The sequence below is a fragment of the Equus caballus genome, chromosome 1 (assembly GCF_041296265.1).
Source record: "Equus caballus isolate H_3958 breed thoroughbred chromosome 1, TB-T2T, whole genome shotgun sequence".
NCBI lineage: Eukaryota > Metazoa > Chordata > Mammalia > Perissodactyla > Equidae > Equus > Equus caballus.
Genome location: NC_091684.1, coordinates 17,371,358 through 17,388,751, shown reverse-complemented (window position 1 = coordinate 17,388,751; position 17,394 = coordinate 17,371,358). Strand labels below are relative to the sequence as shown.

Here is a 17,394-nt window from a genome sequence, read left to right as displayed (position 1 = left end):
CTTTCAACATTTTCAATGTGAAATAATTTCAGACTTAACAAAAAATTTACAATTTTTTTTTATGACCTTGACCCTTGAAAAGTGTTGGACAGTTATTTTATAGCATATCCCTCAATTTGGATTTGTCTAGTGTTTCTTCATGATTATATTCAGGTTAGGCATTTTTAGTAAGGATACCACAGAAGTGATGTGTGTCTCTCAGTGTATCCTGTTGAGAAGCATATGATATCAATTTGTCCCATTACTGGTGCTGTTATCTTCAATCACTTGTTAATATGTGGTGTCTACCAGTTTCTACAATGTGAAGTTACTGTTTATTTTTGTATTTAGTGAGTATATTATGGGGAAATTATTTGAGATAATGCCTATATCCTATTTTTCATCATATTATTACCCACTGTCTTTATCATACATTGATTGTTCTTACCAGAATTATTATTAATGTACTTGCCAAGTGGTGATTTTCTATTTCATAATTTCTTCTACATTTATTAACTATAAGGAAGAGCTGTCCCTTCTCCATCATTTATTTGTTTATTCAATTATTTGCTTACATGAGTAAGCACCCATGGATATATTTTTTATTTTATGGCTTATAATAAATTGCTATCATTATTTATTTTATAGCTGAAATTGCTCTAGATTTGGCTATGGTAACCCCCTTAAATTGGCTTCTGTGTCTTTTTGGTGTGACTCCATAATTTGCTGAGTACTTTCTTATTTTCTGGCACTGCAAGATATTTTAGACTCATCTTGTACTTTTCCTGACCTTGCCCTGGAATCAACCTTTTCCCCAAGAACCTGTGGTTCCTTATGTTGGAGAAGGTACTTAGAAATAAAAATCTGGGAGCTAAGGATGCTCATTGGTTTTGGAGTGTTTTTTCTTTTTTTTTTAAAGTTATTATTATTTTTTAAATTAAATCACCAAGTATATTCTTGTTCTCTTTTTGGAACTCTACTATTTTGCTTTAACTCAAACTTCTTGTATCCTGAAAACTGGCTGTCCTCTAAGGGAAGAATTGACTGTTTTTTCTTTTCCAATGTTGATACCTTAGAATCTAGACATGGGGATACTATCTGCCTTGCTCCCTTTGACACTGACAAATAATTGCTTTTCTTTACCCGTTCAAAAATTTCATCTCCTTTGAAGCAATATTTCACTGAAATCCTGTGCACTCCATTTAATATTTTCTCCATTTAATACTTTTTCACCTGCCTCATCATCTTTCTCTTATCTCTCTTGACATCATTCTTAATTTCAATTTCCACATGTACTTTAATTATGCATTAATTATCTTGTATCTCACTTCTGAAAAGACTTATAGGACTCAAACACTCTGTACTCTCCAGGCAGCTTTATTATAAGCCAAGGGTATGCATTGAAAGGAGTTTGGAGATCTCAGATATTAGGGCTAATGATGTAGTTACAGTAATTAAGGCAGTGTGGGTTTTTTTGGTGGAGAGGCGTAATCACCAATGTAATAAAATAGATCCACATAAGAGCTGTAGGTGTTCATATTTTTATATCTGGCCACATACTGAAATCATTTATTATTTTAGTAGCTTTTTAGTTGTTTTATCTTTTTTGGTAAACAATCTTATTTTAAACATTAAAAGATAGCTGTTTTCTCTTATTTTAACTTTGAATCTGTCATCATCTATTCACCGTCAGACCTTTTTGCTGTGCGATTTTCATATTTGTGTTTGTCTCTTAGTTGTAGTATGTATATGAATAATTTTTTTCATGATGAGTATGTAGGTCATGTACTTTAGGACATTTGCTTACCAGAAATTACCATTATGTTGTTTTTGTATGTAGACAGTATGGCTGAGCATACATATTCAAAAATAGTACTCCAGTCTCCTGTCTTTTGACGTATATTGTTACTTAAGAACACTTGACATCTTGCCTAATCTTTCTTTGTAAATAACTCATTTGTATGTGTGAATGTGTGTGTGTGTGTGTGTGTGCATGTGTGGATATGCCCACTTGGATGTGCCTGCATGTCTATAATATTTTTTTAATAGCAGCTGTATTGAGCTATAATTCATATACCAAAAGTCTCACCCTTTTAGAGTGTGCAATTCAATGATTTTTGTTATATTCACAAGGTTGTGCTACTATCACCACTATCTAATTTCGACCATTTTCATATTAGCAGTCACTCCTCATTCTCCCTTTCCCCAGCCCCTGGCAACCTTCTTCCTGTCTTATGGATTCGTCTACTCTGACATAGCAAATAAATCATGTCATGGAATATATGATCTTTTGTGACTGGCTTCTTTTATTTTTGATAATGTTTTCAAGGTTCATCGGTTCATCCATGTTATAGCAGGTATCGGTACTTCATTCCTCTTTATGACCAAATAATATTCCATTGTATGGATATATCATGTTTTATTTACTATTCACCAGTTAATGGACATTTGGGTTGTTTTTACTTTGGGGTTATTATGAATGATGCTAAATTCTTTTTTTCTTTTATATGGGCCATTTCCTCTCAATATTTAGGTTTTAGTCTTCAACAGATTTTTTTCCATCACATGTTTAACATATATGTTCTTCTTTTCAATTTGTTATGTTGTCTGCTTTAACAGTATTACTCATGCATATATTGAAAATTTCTGTGTCTGTTATTCTTCTTGAGTAATTTTCATCTCTGTTCTATTCTGGGAGGCTTTTTCAGGTATGACCCATATAGCACTGATTCAGTCTTATGTTGTTTTAATTATTTTATTTTCTAATTCTGTTTACTTTTGTCATTGTATCATTACTTTTTTGTTTCTGTTTTGTTTTTTACAGTTTTAACTCATTTACTTCTCTTTTTATTGTAGTCTTCAGTGTTATCTCATCTTTCATCTTTAATTTTGTGAGGTTTTTTAGATTTTCTTTTTCCTTTGATGCACATAGATATTTTAAATACTAAAAATACTAAACATAGATACTTTAAATGACTAAACACTTTACTCATATAAATAATTATATATGTTTACTCTATTGTTGACAAAATTATATTTCTTTTTCCTCTTCTCACTGTGCAAGTCTAACTTAACAAAAGATGTCAAGTTTTTCTTTTTTCTTTAAGATTGGCACCTGAGCTGACATCTGTTGCCAGTCTTATTTTATTTCTTCTTTTTCTTCTCTCCAAAGACACCCAGTACATAGTTGTATATTGTAGGTCCTTCTTGTTCTGCTATGTGGGACGCCGCCTCAGTGTGGCATGATGAGTGGTGCCATGTCGGCACCCAGGATCCGAACTGGTGAAAGCCTGGGCTGCCAAAGGAGAGCATGCAAACTTAACCACTCGGCCTCGAGGCTGGCCCCTCAAATTTTTCTTTCTCTTTGTTTTCTTGATTTTTTTTCATCTATGTAATTAGAATATGGAGCCAGAAGTATGAAGAGGCTCATATTCATCTTCAGATCTACCAAGTTCATTCAAAAAGTGAGAGAGGTGTAAAGAAGAGTGGCTCTTCTTTATAGCCACTTTACCTATATTTATAGGCTTAATTTTTAGATGCAATTGGGAAATTAATTGCCAACTTCTAATTTCCTGGAATTACCAGAGATAGTTTGCTGATTGTTTGCCAAAATATTTAAGAACTAGCTATATCATTTATGATTGTTTCAACCTTTAGGGCTCAGTCTATGAAATCAGAGGATTGATGTGTATGGTGTTTATGGTTTCTTCAAGCTTTCAAATATATCTCTTTGGCTTTTTTTTTTCTATTCACAAAGTTTTCACATAATTATTTCTAGGCATTAATATGCATGCAGAATACAACTTATTTTTTAATTATGAAAATTTAAAATATGCTGGAAAGTATAATATGTATACTTTCACATATATAGTATACATACTTTTATAGTCTATGTAATATAATTTAAAAATTGTGTACCTATGACTGAGTTTTAATAAAGCTTGGCACTTTGCTGTATTTCCTGCAGCAACTCAGGCTCCCCCTCTGCTTGCCTGAGTGCAGAATGGAGATGGTTTACAGGGCTCCATCCTGCAGTCTCAGCAGCAGGATTTTCTTAGGGCTTTTTTTTTGGTGTAAGTTTTCTTGGCACTTCCAGATTTCAGCTGCTCTAGCACCCAGGTGGTGATATATAGGAAGCAAAAACAAACAAAAGCCCCGCAAACCCGTGGAACTCACCACTGGGTCATCCCTCGAGTTCTGAGGTGTCGCCTTTTACCAACCCAAGGATGTTGTTCTAAAACTTCTCCTCTCTCTCCTGTCTCATCAACTTTTCCTTTTCTACTAAATTTTCATTTATGCCAATCAGTATAAAAACATGCTGTTTCTCCCAATTTAAAAGGATGCTCTCTCACCTCTCTTGATCATCACACTCAGTCCTCTTGCTGCTTGTCATTTCTCTGTATTTATCAGTAACGTGATAAATTATTTGAGTTGATTCATAGTCAAACATGATGTCCTTTTTTATACCATAATAAAATGGCTCATTAATGCAGTACAAAAACTTATTTTCAAATTATGTATGTTTGCACCAACTTGAGACATATTTTAAATTTTAATGTTTTGTGTCCTGTACCCTACTTAGCTGTGAAGTTCAGAGTAAATTTCGGCATTAAGGTACATGTTTTAAGTGCCGGGTAATTATTCATTCACAACCTCCCCTAAAAACACACAAACATCATATTTAAAATTTGGGGGAGAAATATATCATCTCCTGATTAAGTGGAAAATTGTGCACTTGGCTTCTGAAAGACTTTAATTCTATGCGGCTTTTTAAAAAGGAAACGTTCAGGTAGAAGTCTAAGCTTTCTTCAATTTGTAATAATTCACACTCACTGAGTGGTACTCTTATTAGTCACTTGAATTGAGTAATACTCCTGTTAATTTTGTTCCAGGATTCATGCTTATTTTTTTAGCACAACTGACTTTAGGATTGATCATTACCATACACAACATACATTGTGCTGATCGTGTACTTCCAATTCTAATAAACAAGAATGAAGAAATCAAGCTTGAATGCCTGGCCAAGAATCTGGTGGGACATGATTTTGGCAGAGGGCTGGAGTCCATACAGGCTGAAGCTTGTCCGCAGGCCTGGGGTGCTGCACCCTCTGCCCAGAGCTGCTCATGTGTCCCAATCACCCAGTCCTTACCTCCTAAAGGCCATCTACTCTTGGCTTCTTAATGCTTAGTTTCAAGCTAGAAAAAATAAAGATAATTATGCAAATTCTTGAAAATAGCTTTGAAGTATTTCGTTTTCCTCAGTGTTATTTGTCCTTCATTCTGAATGTTACCTTTCCTCAGCATTGCAGCCCTACTTCTGAAGCCCTGTCAGCTGCTGTTGACCATGGCGATCACTACTCTCTTTTTTAAACATTATATTTCCTTGGCTCCCATGACAGTAAATTCTGGTTTTATTCCTATCTCACAGAGTGCCCTCTCAGTCTCCTTTGTTGGCTTTTCCTGAGGATCTGTTTATTTAACTTTGGTGTGCCTCAGGGCTCATCTCTGGGACCTCTTCTCTATCTACAGCTGGTGATTTCCAGCTTCACGGCTTTAAATCCCATCTAAAATGCTGATAATTTCCAAATTGTTATCTACTAGACATGCTCCTGAGCTCAGCTCAACATATCACTTGGATATTCAATAAGTAGCTCAAACTTAACATCTTTAAAACTAAGCTTCCAATTATTCCTCCAACTCCCAACAAATAAAACCTATTCTTCTTACCCATCTCAGTTAATGCTGACATTTAGCTTGGTCTCGGGTCAAAAAAAACCTTTTTCTTTCTTTCTTTCAAATGCTACATCTTTTTATTCAGCTCATCCTGTTTGTTGTACCTTCCAAACACCTTTCATGTGTCTGACCCCTTCTCATGACCTCCACTGCTATTACCCATGCCACCCTCACCACTTGCCTGCATTCTTGCCACAAGCTCTTTACAAGAATCACAGTTAAGGCTTGTCCTTTCTTTGAGGCTTTTGTACTTGTTTCCTCTGCCTGGATTACATTTTCTCTAGTAAACTCCATGGTTTATTCTCTTACTATTGTTTATCTGTAAATGTTCCTTCTCGAAATTGCAAGCATACTCCTACCCCAACAGCAACTTCTGTCCTCTTCACTGGTTACTGTTCTCCAAAACACTTTCTGTCATCTGTTATATTATAGACTTGAATTATTTGTTAATTTCCACTGTCCATCCAAAAGAATATAAGTTGCATGAGGACAGAAAGTTTTATCTTTTATTGTTGTATCTCCAGTGCCTAGAACAACACTGGCCCATTGAGTTTGCCTCTGCATTTTTTGACAGTCAGGTGAAAATCGGAAATATGGCCCATTGAGTAATTCTCATTATCATGTGTAAGGATGCCTATAAATTCTTAGAAAGAGTAAATGTTGCCTTACACTAAATTATACAGGAAATATATAGGGTGGATCTTATGAACTATATATTAAGCAACATAAAGAATAATTCCTTGATAATTTTAACAATAAATCCAATGATATTATTCCTGTTTTTATTTTAATAGTGTTTAGTGGCTGAGGGCATAACATGAAAGATATGTATCCAAAAAATAGAAGTCATTTCTATTTAAAATAATTTGATCTATTTTTTATAAGGGTGGCAGTTTAACATTATGAGTATTACTTCACTCGTGTATAACCTGTGAAGTTTCTCATGACCTACCACGTTCAAATGTTTCACCTCGGTTTCAGCATTATACATGGACAAAATTAAAAGTTGTTTACCCCTAAAGTCTTTTTATCAATTGTTCACGAAATTACTTCTTTAGAATGCTGTGTATGGCAGAGTCATTTTAAAATTGCCAGAAGTAAAAATTACCACAATAATAAAGGACCAAGTAAATGCATTATAACATCTGATGAAATATTATTTAGCTATTAAAATTTACGTTTGCGAAGAGTTTTGATCTTATGAAAGTAGGATACCAAAATGTCTGCCTGTGTATCCTTCTATCTACAAAATTTTAGCTGGCATAAAATGCACCAAAATGTTACCTTTATTTTTCTCTAGTTGTAAGATTATGGATGACTTTTATTTAATTTTTTTACTTTTCTGTAGTTTCAAGAATGTCTACAGCCTTTGTAGAATTTTTATAATGACAACAGAAGTAATGAATGTAATTTTTAAAGAATTAGGACTTCTTCCATAACTATAGTTTGTTTTTTGTTGCTTAATGACAAAGGTTTATATTTTGACAGTCTTGGACAGGCCACTAATAATTAATCATAATCATTTTCAATAGTGACATGCAACATGTTTTCACCTAACTTTTGTTTATTAAACAGTTTTTAAAAGTACATATCAGGATTGTGTTTTTTTTCCCCTACAGACAGCCTTTTGATTGACTACCAGTTTACCTTCAGCTTGTTACAGGAAGACGATCGTCACCATACTGCCATAAACTTCATAGCAAATCCTGAACAGGTGAGGATCATTCGACTTTAATAATACATTAATAGCAAGGGATGCAACTTTGTCATCATCTTTCCTTGTAATTTTGTCTCTTCTCATAATTATCACACTGTAGGGGTTTTGTAAAAAGACTAATCCTGTAAATTTTTCTTTTCATAAAACTTACATATCGTTGTGATTCAGACAATTTGTGAGTTTGATATTTCAGGTTTTACAAACAGTCCCATATTTTTAATTGTACGTTACTTTTATTATTTTTTCAGTGTTATGATGGTGTACCTATACTTATGCTCTCAAATTATGGGTAGTCTTATTTGAAAATAAAACCCATAAATTCAAAACACACTAATATTAAGTATATTTTCTTTTTCTTATATACCATTATGTAGTAATAGGTTTTGATTGTCTTTTTTCTAAATCCACTGGTTTATCTGAGTTATAGAAATCCTGGCTTTTTAAAAATTATTTTTATTGAGATATAATTGACCTATTACATTGTATAAGTTTAAAGTATGCAATGTGCTGATTTGATACATTTGTATATTGCAATATGATTGCCACTGTAACATTAGCTAACACCTCTATCAGAGCAGATATTATCATTTCTTTTTTGTGATGGGAATAGTTAAAATCTACTATCTTAGCAACTATGAAGTTGATAATACACTATTGTTGTCTATAATTACTATGCTGTGCTTTAGATCTCTAAGACTTACCTACTGGTTGCAATTTTGTACCCTTACACAACATCTCCCCAGTTACCCCCACTCCCAGCCCCTGGTAAACACCATTCTACTCTCTGTTTTTTTGAGTTTGGCTCTTTTAGATTCCACGTATAAATAATATCGTGTAGTATTTGTCTTTCTCTATCTGACTTAGCTCACTTAGCATAATGGAATGCTAGCTTCTTTATGCAACTTAGTGCATCACTGACATAATTTTACAAGTTTATGAAGTTTAAATGTATGGAAGATTAATTGTGAGTTTTAATACCAAACCATCAGTTCAGGAAACGGCTCTAAGTTTGTTTAGAAATAATACACATATGCTGCTATCCATCGGAGACTTTATAAAGTTAAAAAGTCCAGGAAATGCAAATGTCAACCATAGAGTTTACTTGGATGGAATTTTACTTTCTTTCGCAACTGAAAATAACTCTTTCAAAATGAAAATGTTATGTGAAATATTTGAATTATTCTTTTTTGTTTATTGTTGATAGAATACTAACATGAGATCTACTCTCTTGAATTTTTAGGAGTACTATTGATACTATGTTTTAGAGCAATCTCTAGAAATTGCTCCTCTTGCATAACTGAGACTTTATATCCGTTGAACAACAGCTCAAAATTTCCCCTTCCTTCCAGCCCTTGGCAGCCATTCTACTCTCTGCTTATGTGAGTTTGATGATTTTAGATACGTCGTATAAACAGAATCATGCAGTATTCGTCCTTTGTGACTGGCTTGTTTCACTTAGCACAATGTCCTCCAGGTCATCTACATTGTTGCCTGTGTGAGGATTTCCTCCTTTTTTAAGGCTAAATAATATTCCATCATATGTGTACCATGTTTCCTTTTTTTAAATTAAGATATGCTTGACATATTACATTATAATAGTTTCAGCTATACAATACAATAATTTGATATTTGTATGTATTGTGAAGCAGTCGCCACAATATGTCTAGTTAACTTCCATCACCATACAAAGTTACAAAGGCTTTTTTTCTTGTGATGAGATCTTTAAGATTTACTCTCATAGCAGCTTTCAAATATGCAGTGTGGTGTTATTAACTATAATCACCATGCTGTAAGTTACATCCTCATGACTTATTTATTTTATAGCTGGAAGTTCGTACTTTTTAACCCCCTTCACCCATTTTGCCTACCCACCCAGCACCTCTGGAAGGCACTGGTATCCATGTTCTCAAAGTTTATTTGTTTGTTTTAGATTCCACGTATAAGTGAGACCATACGGTATTTGTCTTTCTCTTTTGCACTTAGTTCACTTAGCATAATGCCCTCAAGGTCCATCCATGTTGTTGCAAATGGCAAGCTTTTTTCTTTTTTATGGTTGAGTACTATTCCATTGTATCTATATATTACAATTTCTTTATCTATTCATCCATTGATGAACACTGAGGTTACTTTCATATCTTGGCTATTGTAAAGAATGCTGCAATGAACATGGGGGTGTATCTATCTTTCCAAGTTAGTGTTTTTGTTTTCTTCAGATGAATAGCCAGCAGTGGAATCCTGGATCATACGGTAGTTCTATTTTTATCTTTTTGAGGACCGGCTGTACTGTTTTCCCAGTGGCTGTGCTAATTTACATTCCCACCAACAGGGCACAAGGGTTCCCTTTTTTCCAAAACTTGTTATTTCTCGTCTTTTTGATAGTAGCCATTCTAACAGATGTGAGGTGATATCTCATTGTGGTTTTGATTTGCGTTTCCTTGGTGATAGTCATGTTGAGCACCTTTTGTTGTACTTGTTGGACATCTGTATGTCATCACTGGAAAAATTTTTGTACAGATTCTCTGCCCATTTTTTTGTTTCGTTTTGTTTGTTTGTTTGTTTTAGGAAGATTAGCCCTGAGCTCACATCTGCCACCAATCCTCCGCTTTTTGCTGAGAGAGACTGGCCCTGAGCTAATATCCATGCCCATCTTCCTCTACTTTATGTATGGGATGCCTGCCACAGTATGGCTTGCCAAGTGGTGCCATATCCGCACCCGGGATCTGAACCGGCCAACCCTGGGCTGCTGAAGTGGAATGTGCGAACTTAACCACTGTGCCACCAGGGAGGCCCCTTTGCCCTTTTTTTTTGAGGAAGATTAGCCCTGAGCTAACTACTGCCAATCCTCCTCTTTTTGGTGAGGAAGACTGGCCCTGAGCTAACATCTATACCCATCTTCCTCTACTTTATATGTGGGACTCCTGCCACAGCATGGCTTGCTGAGCGGTGCCATATCCGCATCCGGGATCTGAACGCGCAAACCCCGGGCTGCCGAAGCAGAAAGTGGGAACTTAACCATTGCACCACCGGGCTGGCCCCTTGCCCATATTTTAATTGGGTTTTTTTTTCTTTTTTCGCTATTCAGCTGTATGCATTCTTGATATATTTTGGATATTAATCCCTTATCAGATATATGATTTGCAAATAGTTCCTCCCATTCAGTAGGTTGATTTTCATTTTATTGATGGTTTCCTTTCCTGTGCAGAAGCTTTTTAGTTTGATATAGTCGCACTTGTTTATTTTTGCTTTTGTTGCCTTTGCTTTTGGTATCAAATCCAAAAAATCATGTCTAAGACCTACGTCAAGGAGCTTACACATTTTCTTAATCTGTTCATCCACTGATGGATATTTAGGTTGTTTTCTTATTTTGGTTATTGTGAATAATGCTGCAATGAACATGGGACTGTAGCTGCCTCTTCAAGATCCTGATTTTAATTCTTTTGGATATATACTCAAAAGTGGGACTACTTGGTAACATGGTAGTTCTATTTTTAACCTTTTGAGGAACTTCTATACTGTTTTCCGTAATGGCTGCACCATTTTACATTCCCATTAATAATGTACAAGGGTTTCAATTTCTCCATCTGCTCTCCAACGCTTGTTATCTATTGTTTTTTTGATAATAGCCATCGTAACAGATGTGTGGTGATATCTCATCGTGGTTTTAATTTGCATTTTCATGATTATTAGCAGTCTTGAGCATCTTTTCATGTACCTGTTGGCCATTTGTATGTCTTCTTTGGAAAAATGCCTATTTAAGTCCTGTTCCCTTTTTTAAATTGGGTTATTTAGTTTTGTTTTGTTTTATTTCTTTTCTATTGAGTCATCGGGGTTCCTTATATATTTTAGATATTAACTCATCAGATGTAAGGTTTGTGAATATTTCCTCCAATTCTATAGATTGCCTTTTGATTTTGTTGGTTGTTTCCTTTGCTGTGCAGAAGCTTTTTAGTTTGATATAGTCCCAGTTGCCTATATTTGCTTCTGTTGCCTATGCTTTTAGTGTCATATCCAAGAAATCCTTGCCAACACAAATATCATGAAGCTATTTCCCTATATTTTCTTCCAGGAGTTTTATACTTTCAAGTTTAATATTTAAGTCTTTAATCGACTTTAAGTTGTTTTTTGTGTATGGTGTAAGATAAGTTCTATAGACTGAATGTTTGTGTCCCCCCCAAATTCATGTGTTAAATCCTAAAGCTCAAGGTGATGTATTTAGAGGTGAGGGCCTTTGGGAGATGATTAGGTCATGAGGGTGGAGCCCTCATAAGTGGGATTCGTGCCCTCATAAAAGAGAACCCAGAGAGTTCCCTCACTCCCTTGCACTATGAGAAGACAGAGCTGAGAGGCTTGTCTTTGAACCAGGAAGTCGGCCTCATCAGACCCCAAATTTTCCGGCACCTTTATCTTGGAATTCTCAGCCTCAAGATGTGTGAAAAATAAATTTCTGTTGTTTATAAGCCACCCAGTCTATGGTATTTTTGTTATAGCTCCCCTAATAGACTAAAACAATAAGGGTCCAGTTTCATTCTTTTCATGTGGATATCCAGTTTTCCCAGCATCATTTGTTGAAAAGACTATTTCCCTGTTTTGTATTCTTGGCACCCTCTTCAAAGACTAGTTGACCATGTATGTGTGGGTTTATCTCTGGGCTCTCCATTTATTATGTTGGTCTATATATCTGTCTTTATGTCAGTGCCATATGTTTTCATTACTGTAGCTTTGTAATATATTTTGAAATCAGGAAGTATGATGCCTCCAGGTTTGTTCTTTCTCAAGACTGTTTTGGCTTTTTGGGGTCTTTTGTGATTCCATATGAATTTTAAGATAGTTTTTTAAAAATTTCTGTAAAAAATCTCACTGGTGTTTTGATGGGATACCATTGAATTTGTAGCTTGCTTTGGGTAATATGGACATTTAAACAATAGTAAGTTTTCCAATCTGTAAACACAAGATGTCTTTCCATTATTTGTGTCTTCTTTAATTTCTTTCATCGATGCTTTGTAATTTTCAGTGTACAAATATTTCACCTCATTGGTTAAGTTTATTCCTAAGTCATTTATTCTTTTTGATGGTATTATAAATGAAATTGTTTTCTCAATTTCCTTTTTGCATAGTTCATTGTTAATGTATAGAAACAAAACTGATTTTTACATGTCGATTTTATATGCTGAAATTTTACTGAATTTGTTTATTAGTTCTAACAATTTTTTTTTCGGTGGAGTCTTTAGGTTTTTCTACATATAAAATTATGTCATCTGCAAATAGAGTTTATTTTACATCTTTTTTCGTGATTTGGATTCCTTTTGTTTCCTTCTCTTGCTAATTGCTTTGGCTGCGACTTCCAATACTTTGTTTAATAGAAGTGCTAAGAGTTGTCATCCTTGTCTTGTTCCTGGTCACAAAGGCAAAGCTTTCAATTTTTCTACATTGGGTGTGATTGTTCACTGTGGGCTTGTCATATACGACTCTTATTGTGTTAACGTACATTCCTCTGTGCCTAATTTGTTGAGAGTTTTTGTCATGAAAGGTGATGAATTTTATCAAATACTTTTCCTGCATCTCTTGAGATGATTATGATTTTTGTCCTTCATTCTGTTAATGTGATATATCACATTAATTGATTTGTGTATGTTGAACCATTCTTTCATCTCAGGAATAAATCCCACTTTATCATGGTGAATGGTCCTTTTAATGTTCTGTTGAATTCAGTTTGCTGTATTTTGTTGAGGATTTTTGCATCTATGTTCACAGGGTTATGGACCTATAGTTTCCTTTCCTTGAAGTGTCTTTGTCTGGATTTGGTATCAGAGTATTACTGGCCTCATAAAATGAGTTTGGAAGGATTCCCTCCTCTTCAGTTTTTTGGAAGGAAAGATTGCATTAATTCTTTAAACATTCTTCACTGGTAGAATTCACCAATGAAGTCATCTGTCCCTGAGCTTTTCTTTGTTTGGGAAGTTTTTGATTACTGAACTTCTACACACGTTATTGATCTGTTCATATTTTCTGTTTCTTCATGATTCAGTCTTGGTAGGTTGTATGTTTCTAGGAATTTATCAGTGTCTTGTAGGTTATCTAGTTTGTTGGCATATAATTGTTCATAGTACTCTCTTATGATTCTTTCTCTTTCTGTGTCAACCATTGTAAAGTCTCCACTTTCATTTCTGATTTGAGTCTTCTCTCTTTTCTTCTTATTTAGTCTTTCTAAAGGTTTTGTCAATTTTGTTTACTTTTCAAAAATCAACTCTTAGTTTGTTGATTTTTTTATATTGTTTTTCTACTCTCTTTTTCATTTACCTCTGCACTAATGTTAATATTTACTTCTTTCTGCTAACTTTGGACATAGTTTGTTCTTCTTTTTAGTTCATTGAGGTGTAAAGTGAGGTTGTTTACTTGAGATCCCTCTTCATTTTTAATGTAGGCATTTGTCACTATAAAGTCTCTCTGAACTGCTTTTGCTGAATCCCATAAGTTTTGGTATGTTGTTTTTTCATTTTAATTTGTCTCAATATATTTTCTGATTTTCCTTGTGATTTCCTTTTTGACCCATTAGTTTAGGAGTTTGTTATTTAATTTCCACATATTTGTAGACTTTCTAATTTTCCTCCTGCTATTGATTTCTCATTTCATTCCATTGTGGTCAAAAAAGATAATTGATATGTTTTCAATCCTCTTAAATTTGTTAAGACTTGTTTTATGACCTAATGTGATATATTCTGGAGACTGTTCCATGTACAAATGAACAGAATGTGTATTCTGCTGGTCTTAGGTGAAATGTTGTGTATATATCTATGTCCATTTGTTTTGTAGTATTGTTCACATTCTCTTTTTCCTTATAGATTTCCTTTTTGAATGTTCTATTCATTGTTGAAAGTAGGGTATTGAAGTTTCTTACTATTTTCTATTCTTGTCTGTTTTTCCCTTCAGTTGTGTCAGTCTTTGTTTTATATATTTAGGTGCTTTCATAGTGGATGCATATATATTTATAATTGTTATATCTTCTTTATGAATTGATCCTTTTATCACTATATAATGTTCTTATTTGTCTCATGTTAAAGTTTTAGACTTAAAGTTTATTTTGTCTCAGATGAGTGTAGCTACCCCTTCTCTCTTTTGTTTACCATTTGCATAGAACATCTTTTTTCCACCCCTTTGCTTTTAGTCTATGTGTGTCCTTAAATCTAAAGTGACTCTCTTTTAGACAGCATGTTGTTGGGTATTCTTTTTTAATCCAATCATCTACTCTGTGTCTTTTGATTGGGAGTTTAATCCATTTATGTTTAAAGTAATTATTGATTGGGAAGGACTTACTATTGCCATTTTGTTAACTGTTGTTGTTTGTCTTATTGTTTCTTTGTTTCCTTTTCCTCTCTTGCTGTCTTCCTTTGTGTTTCATTGATTTTTTGTAGTGATATACTTTGATTTCTTGCTTCTTTTCTTTTATATATCTTCTATATGTATTTTCTTTGTGGTTATCATGAGGCTTACACACAACATCTTATAGTTATAGCAGTCTATTTTAAGCTGATAACAACTTAAATTCAATCACATACAAAAATTGTATACTTCTACCTCACCCCCGCCCCCATATTGTTATTGATGTCACAAAAATTTAACATTTCTTGTGAGGCAGGTCTAGTTGTGATGAACTCCCTCAGCTTCTGTTTTTCTGGGAAAGTGTCCATCTCTCCATTTTGTTAGGACAGTCTTACTAGATATAGTATTCTTGGTTGGCAGATTTTTTCTTTCAAAACTTTGAATATGTCATTCCAGCCTTTTCTGGCCTGCAAAATTTCTGCTGAGAAATCCACTCACAGCCTTATGGAGCTCCCTTGTATGTGACAAGTCACTTTTCTCTTGCTGCTTTCAAAATTCTCTGTCTTTGACTTTTAGCAATTTGATTATAGTGTGTCTTGGTATGGATGTCTTTGTATTCATTATCTTTTTGATCCTTTTAGCTTCATGAATCTAGATGTCACTTCCTCTCCTCAGACTTGGGACATTTTTCACCATTGTTTCCTTAAATAAGATTTCTGCCCCTCTCTCCCTTCTCCTTCTGTGACTGCATAATGCATATATTAGTTTTCTTTATGATGTCCCGTAAGTCCATCAGGCTTTCAGTCTTTGCCATTTTTTTTTTTTTTTTTTGCTCCTCTGACTGGATAACTTCAAATTATTTGCCTTTGAGTTGCTGATCTTTTTCTTCTGCTTGATCAAGTCTGTTGTTCAAGCTCTATATTGAATTTTTCAGTGGAGTTATTGTATTTTTCTGCTGCAGAATTTCTGTTTGGCTTTTTTTTATGGTTCTATCTCTGTTGGTATTTTCTTTTTGTTCCTATCATTTTCTTGGTTTCATTTAGTTTTGTTTCTGTGGTCTTGTATTACTTCCTTTTAGCTCCTTTAATACAATTATTTTGAATTTTTTGCCAGGCAATTCTAGAGCTCCATTTCTTTCTCTGTCTCTCTTTTTTTTTTTCTGTGAGGGAGATTGGCCCTGAGCTAACATCTGTTGCCAATATTTCTCTTTTTGCTTGAGGAAGATTGCTGCTGAGCTAACATCTTTGCTAATCTTCCTGTATTTTGTGTGAGATGCTGCCATGGCGTGGCTTGATGAGCAGTCCTAGGTCTGCACCCAGGATGCCAACCTGCACACCCTGGGCCACTGATGCAAACTTAACCACTATGCCACCGAGCTGACTCCATAGAGCTTCATTTCTTTAGTGTTAGTTAATGGAGATTTATTTGTTCCTTTGGCTGTGTCATATTTCCCTGTAGCTTTGCATTGGTGTCTGTGCATTTGAAAAAAACAGCTACTGCTCTCATTCTTTATGGATTGGCTTCAACATGAAAAGACCTTCACCAATCAGCCCAGCTAGAGAGACTGGGAGCATCTCAAGTCTTTTCTACAGATCATTATGTTCCACTCTTCCTTCCTCCTGGGGGAGAAGTCTCAGGGTTTTACGCTTTCTTTCAATCTCACAGAGCTATGCTGGCCACAGTAAACTCCCCACCCCTTTTTCCTAGGGTAGTGCACTGAAAGGCCAGGATGTTAGAGGCACATTCCTGTCCTCTCCCTCCTCAGGGAGGAGAGGTTGTGTGCCTTTTCTCAATCTCACAGAGCCATGCTGGCTGTAGTGAGCTGCCCACTCTTTTCCCTTTGGACAGTGCACAAAAAATCCAGGATGTTGAATGCATGTTTCGCTCCTCTCCCTCCCTCCAGGAGGAGAAATCTCAGGGTTGTACACCTTCTTCCAATCTCTCTGAGTCGTGCCGGCTGCAGTAAGCCACCCACTTGTTTTTTGTTCTTAGCTGCTGTCAGATGTCCACACTATGCTTGATCTCTCAGTGGTTTGAATGAGGCAAGACAGAAACAGGTCCTTTGGGCAGTGACATGAAAGGCCAAAGATGTTGGATGTATGTTACACTCTCTCTTTCTCCTGAGGGAGAAGTCGTAGGACAAGGTGATCTCTCTGATGCTGAGCTGTGCTGGCCTGGAGAGGGGGCTGATGTGGGTAAAGTGAAATTGCTCTTCCTACTCATTATAGCGTGGCTATTCTTGGCTTTGTATTCATCTTTGGTACTGAAACTTCTTAACTAGATTTTGGTTCTCTTATAAAGGTATTTTTGTCCTTATATTCTTGTTAAATCAGTGTTCTTGTGGGGGATGAGGGCTGGAACTTCCTGTTTTGCCATCTTGCTGATGTCACTCTCTCTCTATTACTGTATTCTCATTGTATATTAATCCATCTTATTAAATTCGTATCATATTTTAATAGTTTTTGACTTAGGTGAAACCTCAAAATATCTCCAGATATTTGCCAGCTTCTTTCCTCTATAAAGTATTTTATTGGACTTGCCAACGAATAATATAATTTCCTAAATTTTTCTTTTCCAATAAAATAGGATCTCCCCTCCTAAATAGAACAGTTCTTTTTATGTTACTCCTTATTCTTTAGATTTTAAGG

General features: G+C 35.0%; 1 protein-coding gene across 3 annotated transcripts in view; it reads left to right on the top strand.

Moving 5' to 3' along the window:
• The window catches only part of ATRNL1 (attractin like 1), a 740,103-nt gene that overhangs the window by 264,753 nt on the left and 457,956 nt on the right, over positions 1–17,394 (top strand). For all 3 annotated transcript variants that reach the window (XM_070260546.1, XM_005602549.4, XM_070260536.1), the window contains exon 22: positions 7,332–7,426. In XM_070260546.1, coding sequence (XP_070116647.1) covers positions 7,332–7,426 — 95 coding nt within the window. The remainder of the gene's footprint in view (positions 1–7,331; positions 7,427–17,394) is intronic.